The 26,562-nt window shown below is 43.0% G+C and overlaps 1 protein-coding gene and 1 pseudogene across 1 annotated transcript in view; both read left to right on the top strand.

The window, feature by feature from the left end:
- The window catches only part of Gpr63 (G protein-coupled receptor 63), a 53,960-nt gene extending 28,477 nt beyond the window's left edge, over positions 1–25,483 (top strand). The window contains exon 2 of the mRNA XM_052717305.1: positions 22,517–25,483. Coding sequence (XP_052573265.1) covers positions 22,665–23,924 — 1,260 coding nt within the window. The 5' untranslated portion in view covers positions 22,517–22,664 and the 3' untranslated portion in view covers positions 23,925–25,483. The remainder of the gene's footprint in view (positions 1–22,516) is intronic.
- Positions 2,898–6,609, top strand: LOC128097105 (40S ribosomal protein S3a-like; annotated as a pseudogene).
- Positions 25,484–26,562: the final 1,079 nt, after the last annotated feature.

Genomic DNA, 26,562 nt, shown 5'->3' with positions numbered 1-26,562 from the left:
ATTTAATTAAAAAAAATTCTTCACAGGTATATCAAGCTGCTCTGAGTTTTAGTTAATTCCAGATGTGGTCAAGTTGATAACTAAGACTAGCTATCACACAGTTTCAGAGGGTGAGTCCATAACCATTGTTGTGGTGACCATGGCAGCAGGCTGATAGGCATGGTACTATAGTGGAAGCTGAGACCTCAAAACCTTGTCTGCAAGGAGGAGGTAGAGAGAAAGAGCTAACTGGGACTATTGTGGGCTTTTGAAACCTCCATCTCCTAGTGACACACTTTGTTTTTCAAGGTTACACCTCCTATTCTTTCCTGAACAGTATAACAACTGGGTACCAAACTTCTAATATATGAGCCTATGGGGGCTGTTCTCATTCAAACCACCACTGATTATATATGCTAGGGACTGATAAATAAATAGCAAGTATTTAAGAACTGATAGGTGTATTTGCATTTCTTTTTTTAAATGTATTTTTGTATAAGTCTTGGCTTTTGCTCAATTTTATATGGTAACATTTTCCTGACAAGAACTAAGTTACCTGAATTCTGATCATGGAGCTGCTTCTTACTAGCTCTGAGGCATTAGGCACAGTACCTACTTTCTTTGTACCTCAGTTCCTCATCTCTAAGTGAGAATAGTGCTTGATGTCCATCCTCTAGAGCTGTTAGTATTTATAATGGATTCAGTTTAGCAGCTAGCTAATATGAAAGCATTAAGCAGTTAGGAGGTAAAGAACATCCAGTACTAAGTGCTTATTGTTGTGAGTAAAGGTCATGGAAGTAGAGATGGGATGAGAGGCAGCATTGATGGACTGGGAGCAGGAGTAGAGGGTGTGCTGGAGTTCTCTGAAGGGAAAATCGGCAACCCTGAGACAGCCATGGGTGCATCCTGTTCAGAGGAGGACTAGGAGAGCGGAGGGGGTTTTTACTCCCGCTTACTGTTTGGGGATATTGTGGAGAAACAATTTTAGAAAATGGATTCTGTTGAGTACTTTGTCAGGGAAGAGAACAAAAAAGAAAATGACTCAGGCAGAAAATACTTCCATGTAACATTCTACCAGAACTCAAAAACTTCCATTGTTTGAAAAGTCACTCAAATATATGTACATATGGAGGCAAACAAGTCTATGGCTTATTTCTTAAATGCTTTGTGTCTAAAATACCCCTCCCCCCTTTTTGCTTTGAATTAATATGAAGAATATAAGAGATATCCTCTTTTGGTTGATTTTTTTAAATAATCATTTCTCTTTTTTTTGTTTTTGAGGAGAAAAAGGTTTATTTCATCTTACAGCTTCCAGTCATCACTAGGGAAGTCAAGGCAGGAGCACATGGCAAACGATGCAGCAGAAATCCCAGAGGAACACGTTTACTGGCTTGCTCAGCTAACGGTATTATACAGCCCAGATCCAACTGCTTAGGGGTGCCATGCCCATAGTGGGCTGGGCCCCCGGCATCAATTAGCAATCAAGAAAATGCCTCACAGACATGGCATGAGGCCAGTCTGGTCTAGGCAATTCCTCAACTGGGGTTCTGTCTTCCCTGGTAACTGAATTGTGTGAAGTTGACAGCAGGACCTAATTGTGACAGCTCTTTTACCATAGGTTTCTGGAAACCCAAAGAATCCTGTCTGGTTTCTTTATTCATTATAGTCTTTGTGTCTGTCTCTATAGACACTGTGTACAGGTTGTGCTTAAAAGCTAGTGTGTGTGTGTGTGTGTGTGTGTGGTATGTGCACACGTGGGGGGTTCCATTCCAGTGCACACACATGTGGGGGTCAGAGGAGGATGTCTAGCATCCTCCTCCTTGAATAATCATTTCTTTTATATCTACATTTCAAGTAGTGCCAGTATCAGGTGAGACCTTTTTCTATTTCAATGTAATATCTGGTAGACTCAGCAAGTGTTCATATGTGATCTTATGGCACGCTCTTCAGTTCAATAAAACACAGCTATTGCTCATCCCTTTATCTCAAAGTTGATATATACTCACAGGACAGAATCATGTTCATGTTCATGTATGAGATGAGAAATGAAAATACTTTTTATGGACGATTGATTTTCTGTTCACCCGACTTTCTGTTACTGCAGTGTGTGTGTGTGTGTGTGTGTGTGTGTGTGTGTGTGTGTGTGTGTGTGTGTGTGTGTGTGCCAGTGTGCTTGCCCATGTGTGTGCATGCAGAGACTGGAGGAGGAGCTCTGGTGTCTTGGGGGTGTCTCACTCTATTGCTTTCCACTTCTCTTTTTCATTTGACACCATTTCTCACTGAACTTGACACTTGCCATTTGGACTAAGCTAGCTGGCCAGCAAGCTCCTGGGATCTGCTCGTCTCTGTCCCTCAACATTGTGGTTCTGTGCACACTCTGCCTGGCTTTTATGCTTTACATTGGCTCTAGGGAAATGAATCCACATCTTCTTGTTTGTACAGCAAGTGATCTTACCCACTGAGCCATCTCCCAGTCCTCTATAAAGAATTTCCTCTCCTCTCCTCTCCTCTCCTCTCCTCTCCTCTCCCCTCCCCTCCCCTCCCCTCCCCTCCCCTCCCCTCCCCTCCCCTCCCCTCCCCTCCCCTCCCCTCCCCTCCCCTCCCCTCCCCTCCTCTCCTCTCCCCCCCTCCCCTCCCCTCCCCTCCCCTCCTCTCCTCTCCCCTCCCCTCCCCTCCCCTCCCCTCCTCTCCTCTCCTCTCCCCTCCTCTCCCCTCCCCTCCTCTCCTCTCCTCTCCTCTCCTCTCCTCTCCTCTCCTCTCCCCTCCCCTCCTCTCCCCTCCTCTCCTCTCCTCTCCCCTCCCCTCCCCTCCCCTCCCCTCCCCTCCTCTCCCCTCCCCTCCCCTCCTTTCCTTTTTGTTCCTTTCTTTTCTTTTTCTTTCATTCCTTCTTTCTCTTTCTCTCTCTCTTCCTCCCTCCCTCCCTTTCTTTCTTTCTTTCTTTTAAAAACAGGATCTCATTATGTAATGCTGATTGACTATCCTGAAATTTGCTGTATAGACCTGGTTGACCTATACAACGTAGACTCTCCTGCCTCTGATTCCCAAGTGGGAGATTAAAGGCATATGCCACCATGCCTGGCAAGGAGGGACTTTTTGGAGATTTTTATTGGAGAAAGAATAAAAACAGATGGATTCAGTAATTTCTTAGCATGGACTTTGAGAATGCCTCTAAAACTGATAATCTTTTGAAGATTTTTGTTGTTGTTGTTTGTTTTGTTTTGTTTTTACATGATCTTCAGTGGTTGTAGGAGGTCTTTTAAGTCTAGAGGAAGATTCATAATAGTAGGTGCAGTGGTGGATGTGATGGAATGAAGAGCTGAGCTGTGTGCCCCAGAAACACTGTGTTCCTTCTGCCTGCAATGTTACTTATAGAATAGGGAAGCCTAGCATTTTATTCTCAAGTTACAAACGAAGAGATCTCTTTTCTCAAGAAATCACAAAAACTGCTTGGGGAGAATTAAGGCAAGTGAGGGTATGCATGTGCTCCCCAATATCTTCTGCTCACCCCAAAGTAAAGCCTGTCATCTGGCAGTTCCAGTGTCTCCACACACGGTGTTCCTGCCAGCTGTCCACTAGAAACCAACATAAAGTCACAGCTGTGCATCAATTGGCAGATGAAAGCCATAGGCTTCAAGGAAAAAGATTCTATATTTATTGTTCAGAAGTAGGCACAAGATATAATAGGGGGAAATAAGTGTTGTGCAACAGTAGTAACAAGATAAGCAAAATTAATGTCCCTGGAAGAAAAGAAATTGTCTACCTCTACACCACCCCCCGAAAAGGCTTAATCTTGTCTGATATCAGCAGCCAAGTAGGTTCAGTCTGGTTCATAGTCGGAAGGAAAGAGAGATGATCAAGGACAGGAGAGACTATGAATGAAATCGTCTGAGGCGTTTCAATAAGGTAACATCTCAAAGTTGAGAGACAGTCGTGAAGTAGGAGCAATCAAAGAGGGAGAAAGACACCAGGTGAAAGCAAAGTGGGCCTTCCGGGGACTAGGAAGATGACTTGCTTAGTTCTGTTTCTGTTGCAATTTAAAGGAGAAAGGGTTTCTGCTTATAGTTTCAGAATAGATACAGTCTATCACTGCAAGGAAGACATGGTAGTATGAGCGTGAGGCTGACCTCTCACACTACATCAACAATCTAGAAGGAGAGAGGGAATAGGAAGTGAGGCCAGACTCTAACGTTTCACCTCTTAGATGTTCCCTCATCTTCCCAAACAGTACCACCAGCTGGGGACCAAGTGTTCAAACACATGAGGCTGTGGGGGATATTTTACATTCAAGTCATAATGGCTGTAGAAATCTCCAACACCTTTCTGGCTGTCTGAGCAGCGCTATGATGGTCAGCAGGAGCAAGCACCTCAGAAAAAGTGGCAAGAAGGGATCCAAGAAGAAAATGGTTGATACATTTTCTAAGAAAGACTGGTGTGGCATGAAAGCTCTAGCTATGCTCAATATTAGAAATATTGGGAAAACACTATTTACAAGGACTCAATGAACCAAAATTGCATCGGGTGACCTTATAGGTTATATGTTTGAAGTGAGCCTTGCTGATCTACAGAGTGATAAAGATGCATTTAGAAAACTCAAACTAATTACTAAGGATGCCTAAGGCAAAAGCGACCTAAGTTTGCTGGCATGAACAAAATGTGTTCCATGGTAAAAATGCGGCAGACCATGATTGAAGCTCACTTACGTTGATGTCAAGACAACTGATAGTTATTTGTTCAATCTCCTCTGCTGATTTTACTAAAAAGCACAACCAGATATATAGTAGGTCCTATGCGTAGCACCAGTAGGTCTGACAGATCTGGAAGATGATGAAAGTCATGACCCAAGCAGTTCAGGCAAGTTATGTGACAGAAGTAGTTAATGGGGTGATTCCAGACAGCATTGGGAAAGACACAGAGAGAGGACTTGCCAATCCTTTTATCTTCTTCACAACATCTTTGTTAGAAAAGTAAAAATGCTAAAGAAAACCATATTTAAAATGGAAAAACTCATGGAACTCCATGGTGCCAGTGATAGTTCTGGAAAACCTACTGGTGATGAGACAGATGCTGAATTTGAACAAGCTGATGGATGTTGTGGCGGTTTGAAGAGACTGTCTACCTGTAGGCTTGTGTTTGAAATTTTGGTTCCCAGTTGGTGGAACTCTTTGGGAAGGATTAGGAGGTGTGGCGTTGTTGGAGGAGGTGTGTCCCTGAACTTAAGTTTTGAGGTGTCAAAAGCCCATGACAGGCCTAGTTTCACTTTCTCTACCTCCTGCTTGTGGATCAGATGTAAGCTCTTAGTGACTGCTTCTGTGCCCTGTCTGCCCGCCACCTTGTCCCCTGCCGTGATGATAATGGCAAGACTGTAAGCAAACCCCCAGGTAAAGAGTTTCTTTTATGAGTTGTCTTGTTTGTGGTGTCTCTTCACAGCAGTGGAATAGTAACTAAGACAGATAATGAACCACCGTTCCGAGAATCATTTTCAAATCAGATTTTTAATAGTGACAAATACAAAGTCTAATTTGTGGGAGAAAAGAATGGAAGGAAAGAAGAAAGAAAGAAATCTCCAGCAACACAGCATGGAAAGGAAAATCAGAAAAAGTGGCACATCCTTCAAGCCCAGTCAAGGTAGCCTGATCCCAACATACTTGAAACTATAAAAGACATAGAAATATAAAGAGTCAGGAAGCCTGATCCCAAAGTCCTTGAAACTATAAAAGACATAGAAAGATAAAGAGTCAGGAGGTAACTCTGTGGTTTAGTTTTTGTCAATGACACAAACTAGAGTCCCCGTGAAAGAAGGAACCTCCACTGGGGAAATGCCTCCCTTAGACTCTCTGGTAAGCAGGGCTGTGCAGCATTTTCTTGACTGTTGATTGATGTGGGAGAGACTAGCCTACTGTGGGTGGTGCTACCCCATGGACAGGTGGTCTTGGCAGATGTAAGAAACAGAGCTGAATGTGAGCCCAGAGAGCAAGCCAGGAAGCTGCATTCCTCTGGAGTGTCTTCTTAGTTCCTGCCTTGGCTTCCCTTGTGACCCGTAAGCCAAATAAACCCTTTCTTTCCCTAACTTAGTTTTGGTCTCTGTTGTATCACAGCAACAGATAGAAATCGACAGTAGTCAGATAAATAATAGAAGCTTTTATTATGCTGGAGAAATAATCTGGATCTTCAGGCTGAAGAATTGTGAGAAACCAGCAGCAAAATGGATTGAGACAGCCTTAAACTCTGATTAATCTTGGTGAAACTTAAAAATGTCATGTGAAGAACAGATCCTTAATGCTTCTAGGGAGAAGTAATGTGGTCTAGCTCCCATTTGTCTTTCAGTACTTTGCTCTCTCTGTTATTGGTGGGAGAAAAAAGCCTACCAGGACTTTGTTTTAAGCTGATTTTGTCTTGTTAGGAAGATGAGAAAAGAAGCCAGAAGTTTGCCATCATATTATCCATCCATGGTTCTCCTTTCTATCTGTCTGCGTGTCAGGGGTCTGTCTAACTCCTAGCCCTTCAATAGGATCACACTCTTAGAATGATATTATAAACTAAGAGAGTAGATTAATTTGTCTCAGTCCAGGTGTGGTAGAAGAGTAGGATTGATAGGTATGTGTCCATGAAAGGCCAACAAGAGTGATGCTGTCGTTGAGAGAATTGGTGTGTGTGTGTGTGTGTGTGTGTGTGTGTGTGTGTGTGTGTGTGTGTGTGAGAGAGAGAGAGAGAGAGAGAGAGAGAGAGAGAGAGAGAGAGAGAGAGAGAGAGAGAGAGAGCTGTATCACTGTTAACATCTTGGTTGTGAAACTGTCTAGTGTTACAAGGCCCTGGGGAAACAGGGCACATGGGATCCCTGAATTGTTTCTTATAACTGCATGTTATCTGAAACCAAAACCTTCCACTGGAGGGAAAATGCCAATTTCTTAGTTTGATGTGTAGTTAAGATTCCAACATCCGGACACCATTTTAAAATCTGGAAAAGATATGCTTAAGTTGGAGCAAAAGGTTCAGCAATTGGTTTAAAATGAACTGATTATGTCCATCTGTGTATTTGTTAAGAACCAGTTCATATGAAAGCATGAGCTAGAGTTATTTGTGTTTTGTATGCATTTCTCTAGCGTTTGTATTCCCTAAAAACTAGTGTGAAAGTCAATAAAAAAAAAAGGACCGTTTTCTCACCTCTTAAATTTCTCCAGTTTTTGCAACAGTGTTTAAAAAACTAAAGCCCATTGTTGGAGCATGGAAATGGACAATTTGCCCATTTTCATGAATGCTTACTCCACTCCTAGACACTAGCAAGGCCCTACTTCCTGATTCACAGGCAAATTAGTGGAGGTGGGGGATAGCCTGTAACCTGTCCTGAAGTCACAACAGTTTTAATTCCGTAAGTGGTGCTACAGAGGCTTGGTGACTGAAACAGTTTAGCCAGAAGCCTTTGGATCTGTTCTATTCAGTGTGCATGGAATCCACCTCAGTGTCCTGCAAAAGGAAATTCTGATTCAGTAGATATGGATCCTGGCAGTTGTTTCTGGCAAGCTTCCATGGTTGCTGTTTATCACATGCCCTTCAGTAGCCAGTTTCTGCAGGCTTGCTAATCTTTGTATATGTTTCTGCAAGGAAGAAATAATGGGAGAAGGAGCAAAGATAGCTTCTAGCTTCATGTTAAAACCTCTCCTCAATACGTACATATAATCATAATTAGTGAAAAAAGAGGCCGTGAATTTGAAGGAGAGCATGGAGAGATGTATGAGGGCGGGGATTTGGAGGGAAAGAAGAAATGTTGTAACTATATTATAATCTCAAAAATAAAATTACAACTATCTATCATTATAGTTTAGATATAGTTTAAGATGGTTTGTAAACTCCAAGATGTCTATGAAAGCCTCCAAGTAGCTTTTAAAAATGACAACTAAAGGAAATTAGAATTTTCTCTTACGTAGGCCGGCCAAGATAAGGATTTTGCAGACCCATTTGGCCACTTTTAAAGAGGCAGTAGTAGTCAAAGATATACTTAACATCCTTAATGTATTTGTATATATTCACATATATAAAGCATATTAAGAAGTAGTTATAAGTTATCCTGTGGAATATAGAGTTTAGTATCTCAAGGGAGAACAATTGTCCTATAGGAAAAATACCTGTTCTGAAGTAAGAGTAATTACCTTTAAAGTTAATTACACCCTCAAGCAATGAGTAGGGTTTTGTTTGTTTTTGTTTTTTCATTTTTGTTTTTTATTTATTTTATTTTATTTTTTAGTAAACTAAGATTTTGAACATAAAAAAAGAGGTGGGTGCAATGATAAGAAATAAAAATCTACCTTTGGTTGGACACCTTGCTCAGCCTTAATGCAGGGGGAGGGGCTTGGTCCTGCCTCAACTGAATGTACCAGGCTTTTCTGACTCCCTATGGGAGCCCCTACCCTTTTGGAGGAGGGGATGGGGGATTGAGTCAGAGAGGGGGAAGGCTAAGGTGGGAGTGAGAGGAGGGATGAGAGGGGGATCTGTGGTTGGTATGTAAAATGAATAAATAAACTCTTAAAACAAACAAACAAAAGCAACAGAGATCAACATAGGGAAAGGAGACAGCTGTTGACAGCTGGTCCTGTGAACTTTCTCCAGGAGCGTTAACAAACTATATAGCAGGATATAGAAGCCGGCGGGTGTGCTGAGAGCCAGAGGAGCAATAGGAAGCTAGTGGCTGATACACTCCCCTCACCCAAAATCCACCCAACCCCACCCCAGCCTGTGAAAGCACCAGCGTTGGGGCACCTCCTGGGGCTTGTGCTCTGCTGTGGTTTCCTGTGGCGCTCACCATTCCCAGAGACACTTGTACCACTGAGAGAAGGAAAACACTTAGAACCTGTCTCTACAGTGTTGAGAACTCTGAAGATGTTCAGCAGAGGTGTCATGACACTAGACTGTTCCTCCCCATCTCACATCTGATCTGTGTCTTTAGTGACGTTGTACCACAATGAAAAGTGAATCATATTTGTCAGAATTTTTCTGTTAGGGAGGTAGTTAAGTTTCTGTACTAACCTCAGTGTCAGGGTAGGGGGTCACTCAACTATATGAGTGGTTCTCATATACTTAGTTTTTTTGGATGTTTATGCTGAGATAGCCTTACTGGGTAGCCCAGGCTGTCATGGAATTAATTCATTAGGTGTGACCTCAGACAGAAGGCAATAATACTCCTGCCTCAGGCTCCTGAGTGCTAGGATTTCAAGTCTGAGCCTCCACTCTCAGTTTTAGACTTAGGGCTTTTTTTTTTTTTTTTTTGATTGTGTGTGTGTAGGTACACACACAAGTGCATGCATGTAGAGGCCAGAAGTTGCCATCAGGTGTCTCCCTCTATCAATTTCTACTTTAGGTTTGCAAATGGGCCTCTTTCATTGAACCTGGAGCCCACTGATTTAGCTAGACTGGTGCTGTGGGATGTCTTTCTGTACTCTGTGAATACGTGTTGCTCTGATTGGTTGATAAATAAAGCTGCATTGGCCTATGGCAGGGTAGGACAGGGCCAGGTGGGAAAATCCAAGAGAGATAGTAAAAGGAAAAAGGAGAGGAAGGGGAGATCCCAGCCCGCCGCCCAAGGAGCAGCAAGATGCCAGCAGACCAGTAATACCATGGGCATGTGGCAATTTATAGATTAATAGAAATGGGTTAAGTTATAAGAGCTACCTAGCAAGAAGCTTGAGCCATAGACCATGCAGTTCGTAATTAATATAAGCTTCTGAGTGATTATTTTATAAGCAGCTATAGGACCTCGGGACTGGATGGGACCAGAGAAACCTGGCTACAGACTGGCTGGCCAGCAATCTCTGGGGAGCCTCCTGTCTTCACCTCCCTCACCTTGAGATTACAGGGGTGTGCCACCATGCTCAACCTTTTCTGTGGGTGGATGCTGGGGCTGTGAACTCAGCTCCTTATGTTTAGCAGGCATGTTTCCATCTGAGCCATTGCCTAACCCCTAGACTCAGGCTTTTACTAAACCATAATTTTGAAGCTTTGTTTTAATACTTTTTTTAAAACTACACTGAGCATATTTTTGGAGATTGAAGGCAATTATTTCTCTTTTTCTCTTTTCTCATATGAGAAACCAATGCACAGTAAAATTCAATGAAAAAAATAGAACAGCCCATATTCCACACACCATTAACATTCAAGTTTGGCATTTGGGTAATTATTTATTTCTCTCTCTTTCTCTCACTCTCTTTCTGTGTGTGAGTATCTCTGTGTGTGTGTATGTGTGTGTGTAATAGTCATGCTATATATACATGCAGTATTAGTACCTATGCAAATAACATTATATTGTAAGTATTCCTGGAGTTGTATCCATGCCAGTGGATGCCCACACACTCCAGAAGAGAATTTGACATTGCTGCTGCCGTTGTTGCTGTTATAGCAGAGGCAGCCATCACTGCTCTTGTTTCTGGGATTACCATTTCATAATTGCTTACAACAGCTAGCACAGTGGAGACCCTGGCAGCAAAAGTAGCTACCACAGTTAGTTAATCTTTCATTCTATTGGGCATGATAAATCTAACTCAGTAGTTGTATACATTTCGATTGGCTTTGAAAATTATAAATTTATAAACTCAAGTTCCATTTGCTTTTGGGATACCATCTTACAAGGACTCCAATTTGCAGTAAGGCTCATTAAGGAAGGAAATGGCTCAGTTGCCTTTAGCCTACTGGCTATGGGTGGATTAGGACTTCTGTTGCTCTTTTCTGTGTTGAACACACAGACTGCAAGCCCAGCGCCACTTTGAGATCTTTGGCAGCAGTTAACTCTGCAGCTCACACATGATTGAACCTGTATGATAATGAGTATTCAGAGATGGGTAATACCTGGGGAGCGCTCACCAACCTAAGACAGAGCGCCTGTGTGGCCTGGGCAGGCGTCTCCATGATGGGTAAGGTGACCTGCTGACATCCCACGCAACCTAAGTCAGAAGCTCATTTTTTAGTAAAAGGGGGACCTGTAGGGCTCTGGCCCCCGTTTTGGGTAACTGTTGCCTTGCTTGCTGACCTTGACCTTAATATCCTCCCTATGCTAATTCCCAGCTGGGTTCCACCCTCCTGAATGCTTAAGGGAAGATCCTTGTCTGTGTATCCTGCATAATGGGCATTAACAGCTTAGATACAAGATTGTAAAACATTGATAGCAAACTTCTGCCCTCCAGGGTTCTCCCATTGTGCTGTAAGCCTGTATTTAAGACCTCCTTCCTTCTTCAATAAACGGCATTCAGCATTAAATAAATAAATTAAAAAAAAATGAAGACGTAAAGGGAGGAGCCAAGAAGTTGTGCAGTCTCCTCAATCTGGGAAGTGGGGAGAGGCACGTGTTTGTGGCTCTGTTGCTTCATGGATCTCTCAAGTTTATTCCCTAATATTTATTCCTGAGTTTTATTTTTTAATAAAATGAAAAAAGAAAAAAAAATAAGTATTCCTCTATGTTTTGCAGATCTGTCGCTTCAAGCTATTTAATCATCTCTTATTGAGTTAATAAGGAACCTAAATATTGATTCTTCAGGTTAAAATATCCTTGATATATGGCCAAAGTTGCAATATATGTAGTGGAGTGGAAAGCAGAAATAGTTGATCAGGAAAAGAAAATATTCTATTTGTAAGTATTTGTAGGTAGACTTTTCTGTCCCATCAGCCAGCTCCCAGATAACCATGCAGAGACTTATTATTAATTACAAATGCTTGGCCAATAGCTTAGGCTTGTTACTAACTAGATCTTACAACTTTAATTAACCCATATTTCTTCTGTGTATGCTACCACATCATGGTAACTTTTTTCAGCATGGCATATTCATCTCTGCATCTCACTGGTGACTCCACCCTCCTTCCCAGCATTCTATCAGTCTGGCTCTTCCACCTAACCTCTTTCTGCCTAGTTATTGGCCAGTTGGGTCTTTGTTAAACCAATGAGAGCAAAATAGCTTCACAATGTATGAAAGGTTTATTCCACAGCAAGTATTTCTTGCTAAGTTTGCAGTTACATCTAAATCTTGCAAGTGTTTGAGATATTTCTTATAATTAAAGAGCTTCATATTGAAATAGTATTTTACTGGTAGATAGTTATATTTACAAACATATTTAATTTAAGGAAATTGAAATTGCTGGGTTAAAAAAATCAATAACCAAAACAAAAAACAAGTCATTACATGGTGTTAGCTAAAGACTTAAGGAAAATTATTAACTGGTGCCCTGTTCCTGGGGATTCATTGTCATTGAGGTACAGCATTTACCTGCAGTTGAAACTACAGTGGTCTTGGAGCAGAAAGAGTTTACCTTGAGAAGGCTGTCTGGAGAGAGTGAAATTCTAAAGGAAGTAGAACAGTAAGAATGTCCTAATGAAAACAAGGTTCTTTGGAGACAGGAACCAGCAGGTCTATTGGCTTGTCCTCAACCAGCTGCTTCATGGAGATGGAGTGTTTATCAGTCATGTGACCTTAGGCAAAGATGTTGGAAGAAGGATGCTATTAAGAAGCAACAGAACTTACTATAATCTGGGAGAAAAGAAAAGGTGAGGCAGTTCCCAACTGAATGCTTGTCCTTCATGTACTATGACATGTGGTTTGTAGGTGACCCTCTTTTTCTTCAGGTGTCGTTGGCCACTAGCTCATGAGGATAGAGGGAGCAGAAACAGTGAGCAGGATTCAGATGGCCATGAGTATGATGGAAATAACTTCTGGGAGCCAGCTTCAGAGAGACAGCTCATTTTATTATACCAGGGATAAGGTATATAAGGGTCCTAAAGCTTCTTAGGGCTATGGGCAGCAAGGGCTGATTAGTTATAACACAGTACCGAATTATTGTATGGGCAGGAAGAAAGAGCCACACTTATGTGCTGAGTCATACAGCATTTTCAGGGAGCTCTCTGCAGGGTCATCCTCCAACTAAGGTCAGGCATCTGAGCCTAGGGACACTCTCCAATAAAGGTTAAAGAAGAGGAAGCCCTGATGGGAAACGGAGTCTTCTGGTTTGTAATGAGCTCAGACAGCTATCTGGACATGGTGGACTGTGATCTTAATAGCAGGGTTCTTGAACACTCCTTCTGTGTTTTCAGTCCTTAAACACTTTATCAACTATGAGTTTATTGGCTTTCTTGAGATTGTTTAGGACTGAAAAGAGATTTACTACTGTAGCTGAAGTTTTTCTGGTCCTGCCTGATCCCTCAGCTGCTCAGACCCAAATGAACACACAGATGCTTATATTAATTAAATATGCATGGCCTAATGGCTCAGGCTTCTTGCTAGCTAGATCTGACATCTTAAATTAACCCATTTCTATAAATCTATACCTTGCCACATGCCTCGTATCTTTACATCATGCTTCTCGTGTCAGCGGCAGCTGGCAGCGTCTCCTGACTCAGCCTTCTACTTCCCAGAATTCTCCTCTCTCCTCATCCTGCTTATACTTACTTCCTGCCTGGCTACTGGCCAATCAGTGTTTTATTTATCAATCAATCAGAGCAACACATTCACAGCATACAGAAAGAAATCCCCAGCACACTACCATTTTGTAGTTGGTTGGGATTTAGAAAGTGATTAAAAGATTAAGATTGTAATTTTAAAAGTTCATCCCTGAAAGCATACATACAAGTAACATTTTACAGGCTGAGGGTGTATTTATGTATTTAGGAATATATATGTATCTACATATCTGTGTGTAATAGCAATTGAAAAAAGAGGTCATGAATTTGTAAGAGAGCAAGGAGGGCATATGAGAAGGTTTGGAGAGAGGAAAGGGAAGGGGAGGATGATGTTATTATAATCTCAAAAAATAAAAAAATAATTTAAAAATTTCTTCAAGCAGCTGGATGTGGTGTGGCAGAGCTTCAATCTCAGCACTCAGGAGTCAGAGGCAGGGGGATCACTGTGATTCGAGGCTGGATTGGTCTACAGAGTGATTTCTGGGACAGCTAGGGTTACATTGAGAGACTCTCTTAATCAAATAAGATTGTTCCTCTTGTTATAGTTTGGTGGACGGATGCAAGAGAAGAGGGCAAGGCTGAGGAAGTGAGACTGTGGAGGTGACATAGCAGTGAAGAGGGGGGCTGTTATGAAGCCACTGTGAGGGAAGTGACAGGCTAGAGTTAGAGGTTTTGAGTGCTGGTGGAAGGCTGAGAAGAAATGTTCAAGTGAATGGTCTTTGACTTTCAGGTCACAGGGCAGGTAAGTGAATGGGAGTCAGTGCAGTTGATGAGTGGATTCTTTTTCTAGTTTCCCAGAATCTAAGTTCTGGAGGCAAAGCCAGTTAAACAGAGGGCTGTATTAGGGCTTGTTGTCCTAGAGTAACAGGAGTGAGAAGAAAGGGAAGTGAGGCTGGAGAAAGGAACGTGTTCAAGGGAGTGCTTCTGATTTTCATCACGTGATTTTCCTTCCAGATGGACTTGGAAGAACTTTCCTTGGGCCTGGTGGCCAGTCAAGGGCTGAGATCAAGAGATTTTTGACTCCTGTGTCTCATCCCATGAAGGGATGCTTAACCCTTAACTCTCAGACTATATTAAGGAGACATTCTGAGCAGCCAATGGAAAGCATATCCCGCACCCCACAGTGGGTATGGACAGTAACTGTTGAGAAGTGAGCATAGTAAGCAGAACCTTTGTGGATTCTGAGGGAAGGATTCAAGCAAGGATCTCAGGCCCAGGGGACTTTTAGAGCCCAGGAGGGAATATAGGGAATTGTGGACACAGGGAGCAGGTACTTGGGTCAAAGCAGTTGCCTACCTTCAACCCTGGTCTCTTTCCTCGTTTCCCATTTCTGTAAGTTTATAATGCCAAGATTTTTATTATATTATTAAATGTTTGTTACTGGTCAGGATTTGTCTTAACTCCATATTTCTGTGGAGATAAGTATGAACCTCATACTTCCATTTCTAGGTTATCCAATTAAAGTCTTCCCATTCTTTTATTTACTTTTTTGGTCACTTCTTAGGAAGACAGATTCCACTTGGTTTCATCTGTTCTGTCAATATTGCTGTATCAGTGTCTGTAGCTTGCTTTCCAAATAGAAAACACACACCAAATATTTCATTAAGGAACTATTGAAAAGCAACGAAGAATCAGAAAAGTAGATTCTCCAAAAGCAAAACTATAAAATCTACTCTTCTTTTAAGGATTTCATAATAGGAAATCAAAAAAGATAAGAGACTGAGTGCAGTGACAGATATTAATATCTCAGTGAAATTTTGTTGAGTATGTACTAAATGCTGAACTTCTAATTGGGTTAAGAAAAATGTATCTACCCCATTTTCCTTCCAACCCCTACCCCAAATCACATCTGCCTCCCAGAAGTTTATTCTCTAAGTGGCATGCATGAGCATGAAGGAAGAGATGGCATGGGAAAGTGTAACATGACTGTCCTGCTTTGCTTTCTATTGTGATAAAACATAGACTAAAACCTACCTGAGGAAGAGTTTATTTTAGCTTACTGTTATCAGACATCATCGAAGGAAGCCAGGGCAGGAGCCCAAGGCAGGAAAGTGGAATTAGGAACTGAAGCAGAAAAATGGAGAAATGCTGCTTACTAACTTGCTCCTCATGGTTTACTTGGCCTGCTTGCTTAAACTATCCAGAATGACCTGCCTGGGGATGGCACCACCCATAGTGGGCTAGGTCCTCCTGTATCAAGAAGATGCCCCACAGACATGTCCACAGGACAGTCTTAGGGAGGTAGTTCCTCACTGAGATTTCGTTTTCTGGGATATGAGTAGGTTTCTCAAATTGACAAAAACCAAACAGCACAATGACTGCTCACTAAGTCCTGTCACTCAAAAGTACAGACTAAAAAGAGGATAGATGAAAGAAGGGTTTGGGTTATGCAGAGGCCAAAGGAGATTCTCATCAGAATGTAGAAATATGTATAGGTAAGGAAAAATGGTTCAGTGGTCAATGAGACCACACACTTGCAGAGGACTCCAGTTCATTTCCTAGGACCCCTCTAGGTTGGTTGGGTGGCTCACAACCTCTTGTAACTCTGACTCTGGGGGAATCTCACGCCCTCTACTGGCCTGTGGGGGCCCTGCACTCATGCCTTCATGCCCTACATAGACACATACATACACATGTAAGGCTAGAACTCAGAAGTTTGGTTGGGGCCATAGAAACACATTTGTTACTTTTCTGTATTTCAATAGCAACTGGAGAAACTGACAAGGGGGAAATGAGAAGCAAAGGACCGGGCTACTCGATTTTCTTTTCGTATGTATCTTGCTAAAGTTAGACCTAATTGAATTGCTGTTAAAAGACCTGGATGTCACTTTGAATGCTAATTCTTCCTTAGGTGTACTAAAACAAGACTTTAACGCCTTTGTTTGATATGATTAGTTTTTGGGTGACGTTAAGGTTGCACTGAGGTTTGTTCTCATGGAAATTCATGTTGAGGGTTGGTCCCCAGCACAGCACTGTTGAGAAGTGGTGGAACTTCTAAGAGGCTTTTAGTACTCGGGAGATCTACCCCCAGGGATGAGTCAGTGCTGCCTTGTGGAAGTGAGTTTTCACTCTGGACTGGGCTGGTTGGTGACTGTGAGAGTCCATCTCTCCCGGGTGGGGCTGCCTGCCTGCATCAGTAGCCTAGAGTCCAGCAGTCTGAGAAGCTGGTGAGAAGGAACTTGTACCTCTGCGGACTGTTGGCATTCTCGTTGGATGCCATTTGCAGCCCGACGTTTTGCCACAGCCTTGAGCTTCTTGAATGGAGATGTGTGTGTGCTTCTGATTGTACAGTGAGAGGAGACAGGCCTGGCTGGATTTCCAGTATCCTGGTTTTCAGTCACTTTCTTGTTTTCAGCCTCACCTGGGCTTTCTGGGGTCACTGCTAATCAGTTTATCCTGAGGGTTACAGATATTTTGGTTTCCTCAAAACAACATTTTCTAGAAGTTCTGGAAATGAAGGCTCTCTCTTTCTGTTTTGTTAGGACAGTTACCTCAGCAGCATCTGCTTCGTTGGTTTGTTTGTTGCCTAAAAGCATTAAAACATTCTTTATTAATGGACCTTACATTTATGTATCGTATTCTTTTTAGTTTATTGTATAACTATATTGACAAAAATCCATTCAAAGTGAATTTTGAGATGCAGTGTCTTCGGTCAGTCTGTTCTCTTTAACCAGAACCCAGGACCATTTGTTAATCATTTTCCCTTTAGTGACTGGAACATAGCATGCCTTCAGCAAATATCTGGAGGCTAGATAGTAATTGAGTGAATTGAGTTAGAAGTTTCTGTAGTAATGGGAGGCATGCAAAAAAAAAGACACTTTTGTTGTATATGGAACATAAAAAATTAAAATTAAAAAGCACAGTTTAATGTTTTGCTTTTGTTTCTTTCTATTTTTAATTGTTGTTCTTCATCTTCAAAAAAAACCCAAGCTAAATCTAATTTAATTGTTTTCAGTCAGTTAATTTTGTTGGTTGGGGAGTTGAATCTAGGGCCTCTTGCATGCGAGGCTCTAGCACTATACTTCCAGCCTTAAGGACATTAAGTATTTCAAACTTACTGCAGATTCACTAGATGTTTGTTGAAATAGAATTTAAAATTTTGTATTGCATTTGCTTATTTAATTATTGTACGTATGTATGAATGTATGAATGTATGCATGTATGTGGGGGAGTATGTATATGCCACACAACACCTGTGCAGGTCAGTGGACAACTTGTGGGAGTCAGTTCTCTCCTACCACATGGTCCTAAAGGTCACATTCACATTGCCAGGCTTGGTGGAAGCACCGTTACTCACTGAGCCATCTTGCCATCTCTGAAATGCAGTTTTAACACAGTTGGCCAAACATGATTTAAGTTGTTATTTTAGGATTAAAATACCTATTTGTCTATGTAGAGTTTTCTCTGGAGGTAGGTCTGTACCAACACTGATCTTATACTACACATAATATCAACACTGCATACTGGGGTCTCTCTGAATAGCCTGACAAGATTATGGTGCAAAACTATAATAATCTTTGTTCCTTTCCAACTGCCCTTTTGTGATTATAGACTTTGATAGTCACTAATTTAATGTAACATGTTGTCAAGGTTTATTTGCATTTTAGAGGAAATATGTGACGTTGTATAAAATCTAGTAGGTAACGACAAAAATTAAACTATAAAGTGAGAGGAAATAGTAGAATCAGTATTTTATGTAAGTGCTATTCTTCTTATTTATAAAAGCAGTCCTACATAGGACAGTGGATTATAGATGCAAAGTTAGTACAAAAAGCATGATCTGGCTATAGGGCTCTATCTTAGCTCTCACAAATGAGATCCTGTCTCTTCCCTTCACACCCTAAGAAATGGATAAACAAAATGTTGACATTTACCCTTAAACATCAATGACTAATTCTAAGGCCATACAATGTGTGAATTGTAGTTTTGTTTTGATTTTCTGTGTATTAATTTTTCTAACCTTTTAAGGGTTTGTCGAAGGAATCTGTCCAGAAATCCAGTCCCTTTGTAACTGAAGAGATTATCCCCTAGTTAAGAACAGCAGAAGGGAGAAGCCATGTCAGAATGTGGGTTGATAGGGTTGTAGATTAGAGAAAGCTCTTATGTAAGATTGAGGGCTTCATAAATTGGTGAGAGATTGGCAATAAGGCTAAGTAAAAGGTAAGCAAGTTTTTGGGACAAGATAACCAAATCTTTGTAAATATTCTGAATATGTTCTGAATATTCAGGCACTTTTCTCCCTATCTTCCTTAATATCATCTTTATTATTTGGTTAGCGTCTCCTGTCAAATTGCTAACAGTATCAATTCAGTCTTTGGAGAGAAGAAATAGAAGTCTGCATATCAGAAAGAAATGATGAAAATGGACAGGCTTGTGGCTAGAGTCTGTGTTGCTGTCCCTGGCCCATGTTGCTGTCCTGGCCCCATGTGGATGCCTGGGGTCTAGACTGCAACCTGTGACCACTTTGCTGTTTGAGGGCTGTGCCACTGCCGGGACCAGGCTGAGTTGGGTGGCCAGGGCTATCATCTGGGGCCGTGGTATTGTCAGGACCAGGACTGTGGCTGAGGGCCATGTCTAGGTACATGGCCCTGCCCTATCCAGGGTCTCTGTTGATGTCTGTGGCTCCTGAGACCATTGAAGACCATACGAATGCCCTGGAGTCTAGGCTGCCACCTGGGGCCATGTTGGTGTCTGAGGGCCATGCTGCTGCAGGGGCCATGCTGGTTCAGGTAGCCTGCACTGCTACCTGAGACAATGGTGACATCCCAGCCTGGACTGCTGCCTAGGACCATGACTAGGTCAGTGGCCCTACCATAGCCAGGGTCTGTATTGATGTCCATGTCCCATGTTGCCACCAAAGGCCACATAAATGCCCGGGGCCTGGGCAGCAACCTGTGGTCATAAGGGTGTTGGAGGGCCATGCTGCCACCAGGAACATCCTGATCTGAGTGGCCTGCACTGTCATCCTGGGCCATGGTGTCATTTTGAGCCAGGGCTGCCGTAGCGGGCTATGTCTGAGTTTGTGGCCCTACAGCAACCAGGGTCTGAGTTGATGCCCCGGGCTCCTGTTGTCACCGAGGGCCATGCTGATGACTGGGGTCTGGTTGGTGACCTCGGACCATGCAGTGTCCGAGGACTACACTTCACCTGGGGCCATGCTGATCTGGATGGCTGGTGCTGCCACCTGGAGCCATGGAGACATCTGGGCATGGGCGGTGGTCTAGGACCATGTCTAGGTCAGTGGTCCTTCCAAGGCCAGAGTCCAGGGTGATGTCCGTGGCTCCAGTTGCCACCGAGGGCTCTGTAGATGCCTGGTGAATGGCCAGGCACCTGGGACCATGCTTTCACCGCGGTCATGATGATCTGAGGGGTCTGTGCTGCCACTGGAGCCGTGGTGGCATCTGGCCTAGCTGCTACTGAGGGCATGTCTGGGTCCCATGGTCCTGCTGCAGCTGGGGTCTGTGGTGGTATCCATGGCCTGTATTAGCACAGGGATCATTGGAACCATGCTGTGGTGAGCCTGCCCCACCCTTCACTGGCCCTGCCCTTTGCTGGATATTATTGCAGGCAAGCTGGGCCTACCCCTCAGGGAAGAAGAGTTTGCCCCCTGCACTGGGGAAAGATGGCCCCACCCCTCACCATAGGCATTCACCTCCCCTGGGAAGCACCCAGAGCTGACCCTGTGCTTGAGGATGCAGGCAGAGCCGAGCCTGAGGGCGTGAGAGCTGAAGCTGTCCCCCCTCATTTGCTGTGTGGTGGCATGGGTGAGGGACAGATGCCCTCCCCACTCCCATTACCACCTGCGGCAGGTGAGAGAGCTGGCCCTGGGGTGCCAAGAGTGGTAGAGCTAGCCCTGACCCTCACTAGCTGCAGTGCACAAGGAAGTAGCCTCTGCTTCCCGTCTGGGCAGCACACTAGAGCTGACCCCGCCCACCCTCCCATCTGCTGTGTAGTGGCATAGGTGAGGAAAAGATGCTGTCCTCCTACCTGCCACTAGAGCTGACCCTGTTGTCAGGTTACAGGTGAGCCAGCCCTGAGGGCATGAGAGCAGGGGAGCCTCATATGCCCCCTACAACAATCAGGAGAGAGGGCCCTGCATCTTGCCTGGGCAAAACAGTAGAGCGGACCCTGGCGAATAAGAGTGAGGGGAGACCCAGATCTGAAGGCCCCAAAGCAGGAGAACTGGCCCCACTCCTTGCTGTAGGCTGCATTGGGTAAACTAGCCTAGGCAGTGCTGGAGAGCTCACCAGGGTAGGGATGAGGGAAAGTTAGGGAGCTGACCAACCCGGTTACCAACCGGGGCTATGAGTTTGCTCACCTAACCTCTGCCTCATCTATGAACTACTGGAACATGTGAAGGGGACCAACCTACAGATCCAAAACAGCAGAATCTCCATGACACAGGACAACAACAGGATATCCAAGAGGAGCCCCGGTGAGAGCCATGACAGGTGGTGTAGGAAGCCAGAGGCCTTGAGCCAGACCAATGACTCTTGCAAGTAAAGATGGATGGACTAAAGGGTAAATTGTGTGACTCAACAGGACACACTACAGCCTCCACAGTGAGATTCTTCTAATTTTTTTTGTTTTTATTTTTGTTTTGTTTTGTTTAGTTTTTGGTTTTCCTTTTAAATTTTGTTTTGTTTTGGGGGGGAGGTTGCAAGGGCAGATGGCAGATGTGAGGGGACAGAGAGATAAGTGGGATCAGAATGCATGATGTGAAATCCACAAAGAACCAATAAAAGTAAAAAAAAAAAAAGACAGGTTTAGAAGAAAAGGGAATATGAGAAAGAGCGTAGGAAAAATGACTCCTTTATCTGAATGGCTTTTTTCTAGTGTGTTTGGTGGGAATTTCTGGAGGGGGGATTGCTATGAGAAAAGATCTCAAGGGGGAATAGAGAGGGAAAATGGTGGGGGAGGGAGAGAAAGGGGAAACAAGGAAGAGGCAGGAGGGTGGGAGGGAGGAAGAAAACTAAGATGAGTTTCAGATCTTAGTTGAAAATAACCCCGTTCTTACTTTTAAGGGCTGTCAAAGTGTGTTATTACCACATGATAAGCTGGGAATTGAGGTTCGGTTGTTTTTGCCGTCAAGCCTTATGCTAATGTAAAGATGGAATAAGAACCCATAGGAAAGAACTGCTGAAGTCTGTTCTCCCAAGAGAATTAGTGAAATGTTTATTAATAGTGACCGTAGAAAGCTATGATACTGCTGCCATTTTTTGAGTTTTTTTTTAATATTTTTATTAATTCTTGCAGACTTTCATACAATGTATTTTGATTATATTTACCCCAACTCCTTTTGTCAATGCTCTAAGATCCAGCACTGCTTCCCTGTACCCCAAACTTCGTGTCTTTTTTATTTGATTCAATAACCCATTGGGTCCAGCTTGTGCTGTCCATTTATTTCTGGATGTAGGGCACTAGATCATGGAACACTTAAAGAACACTGTTTTCCCTCCAACAAAGGCTATCGGTTCTCCATAGCTCCTCAGTTAGGAATGGGGTCTCTGGAGCCCACTCCCACTCCCTTCCCCGATAGAACACTGACTGGCTTTATCTTGTACAGGTCTTGGGCAGGCATCCATAGCCACTGTGAGTTCACGAGTGCAGTGGGCCTGCCGAGCCCAAAAGGACAGTTTTTCTCAGGTCCCCACCAACCTATGACTCTTACAGTCTTTCTGCCCCTTCTTCCTCAATGGTCTGAGTCTTAGAGAGGGCTGCTGCAATCTTTTAAAAAGCACCAACTATAGGTTTTGACCTTTGTCCTTGGTTCCTTAATATATTTCAAGATCCACCTTGCTTTCTTTACAAATACTATAAAATTTTCATTATATTTCGTTAAAACAATGTAACAGTGGCATTTTAGTGATGACTAGGTTAGGGAACACAATTTTAGAGGTTTAGAAGGAAAAAAGAGTGATCCTATATGATAAAAGATTAAAAATGTCAAATATGTCTACAGCCATACTGTCCTGAACATACTTAGCCTCGTCTGACCTCAGAAGCTAAGCAGAGATGAACAGTCTTTGCTAGTACTTAGATGTTGTGAAACAACAGAGTGAAATGTATTTACTAATCTGATCTCATGTTCTGTTTTGGGCTTATTTTCAGGCAGAAGGATTTTTGTGGAAGATGGAACTCTGTCCGTTTTCCAGAATGTGTATCCGAGCCCATCAGTGGAACCTGACCCTACAGTGCTGTATCGAAATGCCTGAAGAGGACCCACATTTCTGCCTGAACCTCCTGTCCTTCTAAAATCATGATTGTCTCAGCGGTGTTGACTGCATCCCATACTGGGACATCCAACACAACATTTGTAGTCTATGAAAACTCCCATGTGAATATTACGGCGTCTCCACCATTGCAACATCCTAGTCCTGGTCCACTGCTTAGATATAGCCTGGAAACCATGACCAGCACGGGACTTAGTTCCTTAGCAGTGAACAGCACAGCCATGACCCCGACACCAGCAGTTTTTAAGAGCCTAAACTTAGCTCTCCAGATCATCCTTTCGGCTATAATGATATTTATTCTGTTTGTGTCTTTCCTTGGAAACTTGGTTGTTTGCCTCATGGTTTACCAAAAAGCTGCCATGCGCTCTGCCATTAACATCCTTCTGGCCAGCCTGGCTTTTGCAGACATGCTGCTTGCCGTGCTGAACATGCCCTTTGCCCTGGTAACTATTCTTACCACCAGATGGATATTTGGGAAATTCTTCTGCAGGTTGTCTGCTATGTTTTTCTGGTTGTTTGTGATAGAGGGAGTTGCTATCCTGCTCATTATTAGCATTGATAGGTTCCTGATTATAGTTCAGAGGCAAGATAAGCTAAATCCATACAGGGCTAAGGTCCTTATTGCAGTCTCCTGGGCTACTTCTTTTTCCATAGCTTTTCCTTTGGCTGTGGGAAATCCTGATTTGCAAATACCTTCCCGAGCCCCACAGTGTGTGTTTGGGTACACAACTAATTCTGGATACCAGGCTTATGTGATTTTGATCTCACTAATTTCTTTCTTTATACCTTTCCTGGTGATACTGTATTCATTTATGGGCATCCTCAACACCCTTCGGCACAATGCCTTGAGGATTCATAGCTACCCAGAAGGAATATGCCTCAGCCAGGCCAGCAAACTTGGTCTCATGAGTCTACAGAGACCCTTCCAAATGAACATCGACATGGGCTTTAAAACACGTGCCTTCACCACCATCTTGATCCTCTTTGCTGTGTTCATTGTCTGCTGGGCCCCATTCACCACATACAGCCTCGTGGCAACCTTCAGTAAGCACTTCTACTATCGGCACAACTTCTTTGAGATTAGCACCTGGCTACTTTGGCTCTGCTACCTCAAGTCTGCGTTGAACCCACTGATATACTACTGGAGGATTAAGAAGTTTCATGATGCCTGCTTGGACATGATGCCCAAGTCCTTCAAGTTCTTGCCACGTCTCCCTGGTCACACAAGGCGACGGATACGCCCTAGTGCTGTCTATGTGTGTGGGGAGCATCGGACGGTATTGTGAATACTGTAACTCTGAGACATTTGGAGTCATTATGGGTCTTTACTGACTGAAATTTTTTCATATGGCTTCTAAACTTTGGGGTTTTTTTTTATAGTGTGTGTGTGTGTGTGTGTGTGTGTGTGTGTGTGTGTGTGTGTGTGTGTGTGTTTTGTAAAAAAAGAATGGTAAATACTTTGATCCTGAAACCAAGGGTACACTGTAAGAAAGTGGAAAGTGGTCACATTATGTTACCTCTAGATTAAGAAAGCTTTGCGGGGATGTGTTTGTTTAGTTGACTGGTTTTATTTTTGCAGCATGAATCAAGATTGTGCTTCATGGAACCTGCAGTTAACTTGAATTGTAGGTGGTTTTTTTGTTCTTGTTGTTTTTTTGTTGTTGTTTTGTTTTTATGCTGCTGAGGCAAGCTTGGTTGAGTTAATCAGTTCCTTTTCCTTTCCTACAAGACACTGCTGCTCTTTGCCATAATATTGGAATCAAATCCCTAGGCATCTCAGTTGGTAGATACTTAGTTTTATTTAAAAACAAAACCCAAGGAGGTTGGTGACATTTTAAAGGTTATTACAACTTACTTTGGTGCACTTTAAGAGACAATGTACAAATGAATTCAGTTGTGTTCTTAGAATTGTTTTTATATATGACATATTGTGCTTTGGGAGACATGTGCTTATGATCTCTAGGTAGGTAATTTTTATTAAACAATGTTTTAGCTGCATGTCCAGTTTTAAAAGGAACACAAATACATAGGGATTTTTCTAAGCACTAGTGAGTTTTCAGAGCACCAGGGAACCACCGAGGAGGCACAGCACTATAGCAAATTTCAGGGAAGGAGGAGCAGAATGAGAGGGTGGCTGGTCCAACTTGTGGCCATCTTGCTGATTCGCATATTCTCACCAAGTTCAGAGAGAAGAGGCCACCACTATGCAGTGGTGCTGTATTCAAGGTGTTGTGCAGTGCTCTGCCCTCGTAGCTTTCTGTGAGGTAGGTATCACTTGTTTCCTTTTTAAGATTAAAGAAATACAAGTTTCCGAGGGACAGAAATCCTGCCCAGAGGTTTTGGTAGAGCTGGGCTCCAAACATCTGAGATGCAGATACAGCTGCTCCATTGTGCCACATAGACTCCTCATTCATTTTGAACCTGTCGTAGTCAAGGGGGATGTTACATATTCTTCTCTTCTCTTCTCTTCTCTTCTCTTCTCTTCTCTTCTCTTCTCTTCTCTTCTCTTCTCTTCTCTTCTCTCTCTCTCCTCTCCTCTCCTCTCCTCTCCTCTCCTCTCCTCTCCTCTCCTCTCCTCTCCTCTCCTCTCTTCTCTTCTCTTCTCTTTTTGAGACAGGGCTACCATGAAGACCAAGCAAGGTTTGAAGTTGCTGTGTCTGACTTGGAGTTTCTAAAGGAAGCAAATGACTTTGGCTAGGGTCTGAAGATCAATATAAATATGAAAATAATGTGATTTTTCAACCTATAGAACAAGCGACTGACAGTTACTGAGTGCTTAGTACAGCTGGGGGTGGATCTTGCCCTGGCAGCTTTGGAGGTTTCCAACTGTCTAGCACACTCTAATGTGGTCTGTAGTGGGACATTTTGCCTCAGTGCTTGCCTTAGTAGAGCTGAAGTTTGTGAACTTCAGAGGTGTGTCTTCCCAAGAGAAGGGAAGATAAACCCTGTGCTGAGCGTAGATTAACTTTACTAGGTCAGGTTTTGGAGTTTTCATTCTTTTTCTTTAGGTATCTGCCTGTCCTGGTACCTCCAGGACCTTGGTCAGCTTCCCTCTGTTACTAGTGGTACACCTTATAAAATAGCCAGCAGGGTGGAGCTGCAGATTAAAACCACCAGGGCTGAAAAGTAGCCCTCTAACTGCACTCTGGGCTAAGGGAGCACTTACCATGGATGTATAGCACCTTTTCAGAATTTTCCTGCTTTGTGAGCCATTGGGAAAAATAAGCCTGTGCTTCCTCAACTATAAAAACCCAAGCTGGATTACAGGAATTGTTGATATCTTATCCAACCCTGAGGGTTTTTTGTTTGTTTTTGTTTTGCTTTCCATATGTGAACATAGTTGGAAGAGCCCGGCCTACTTCAGGACTATTGTCTGATCTCCAGTATTACTTTACATTTGCTTTGTTAGCTCTTTCTTATATGGTGTCTAAAGAGCTCTGGCATGGTCATCAGGAATTGGGATGTTGGCGCTTCGTTGACAGCACCAAAGACCTGGGAAGTCCTGCTCTTGAGGTGATTGCAATCATGTTGGAAATCTCCTGTCTGTTTCATCAGCATTAGGGACTAGGGTACACTATTTATCACATTATGTTGAGATCATTGCATATGAGAGCCGCCTACCTCTTTAATTTCTAATTTATATTTATCACAGGTAAATACGACTTTGTCCATTGGGATCATATAGGACTTAAACACTGTAGTAGATGTTTAGCAGCACATTGAAATGCATTTTTGCTTTCCATTGTCAATATAAACTGGATTAGAAGCAGATATTAATACAGATGCTGAAAATGCAACTTTCAAGAAAGACACCACTGTGTATATTGATGCATACTGGTAACTCTTGAGACCCTTTTGGGACTGTAGTTGAATGGAGTTTCACACTCTCTATTCTTGTTCATGTACAGTTGAAGGTACTCTCTT

Source organism: Peromyscus californicus, unplaced genomic scaffold (genome assembly GCF_007827085.1).
Source record: "Peromyscus californicus insignis strain IS unplaced genomic scaffold, ASM782708v3 Scaffold_5__1_contigs__length_169319896, whole genome shotgun sequence".
Lineage (NCBI taxonomy): Eukaryota > Metazoa > Chordata > Mammalia > Rodentia > Cricetidae > Peromyscus > Peromyscus californicus.
The sequence above is the reverse complement of the archived record's forward strand: the minus strand, read 5'-3'. Positions and strand labels throughout refer to the sequence as shown.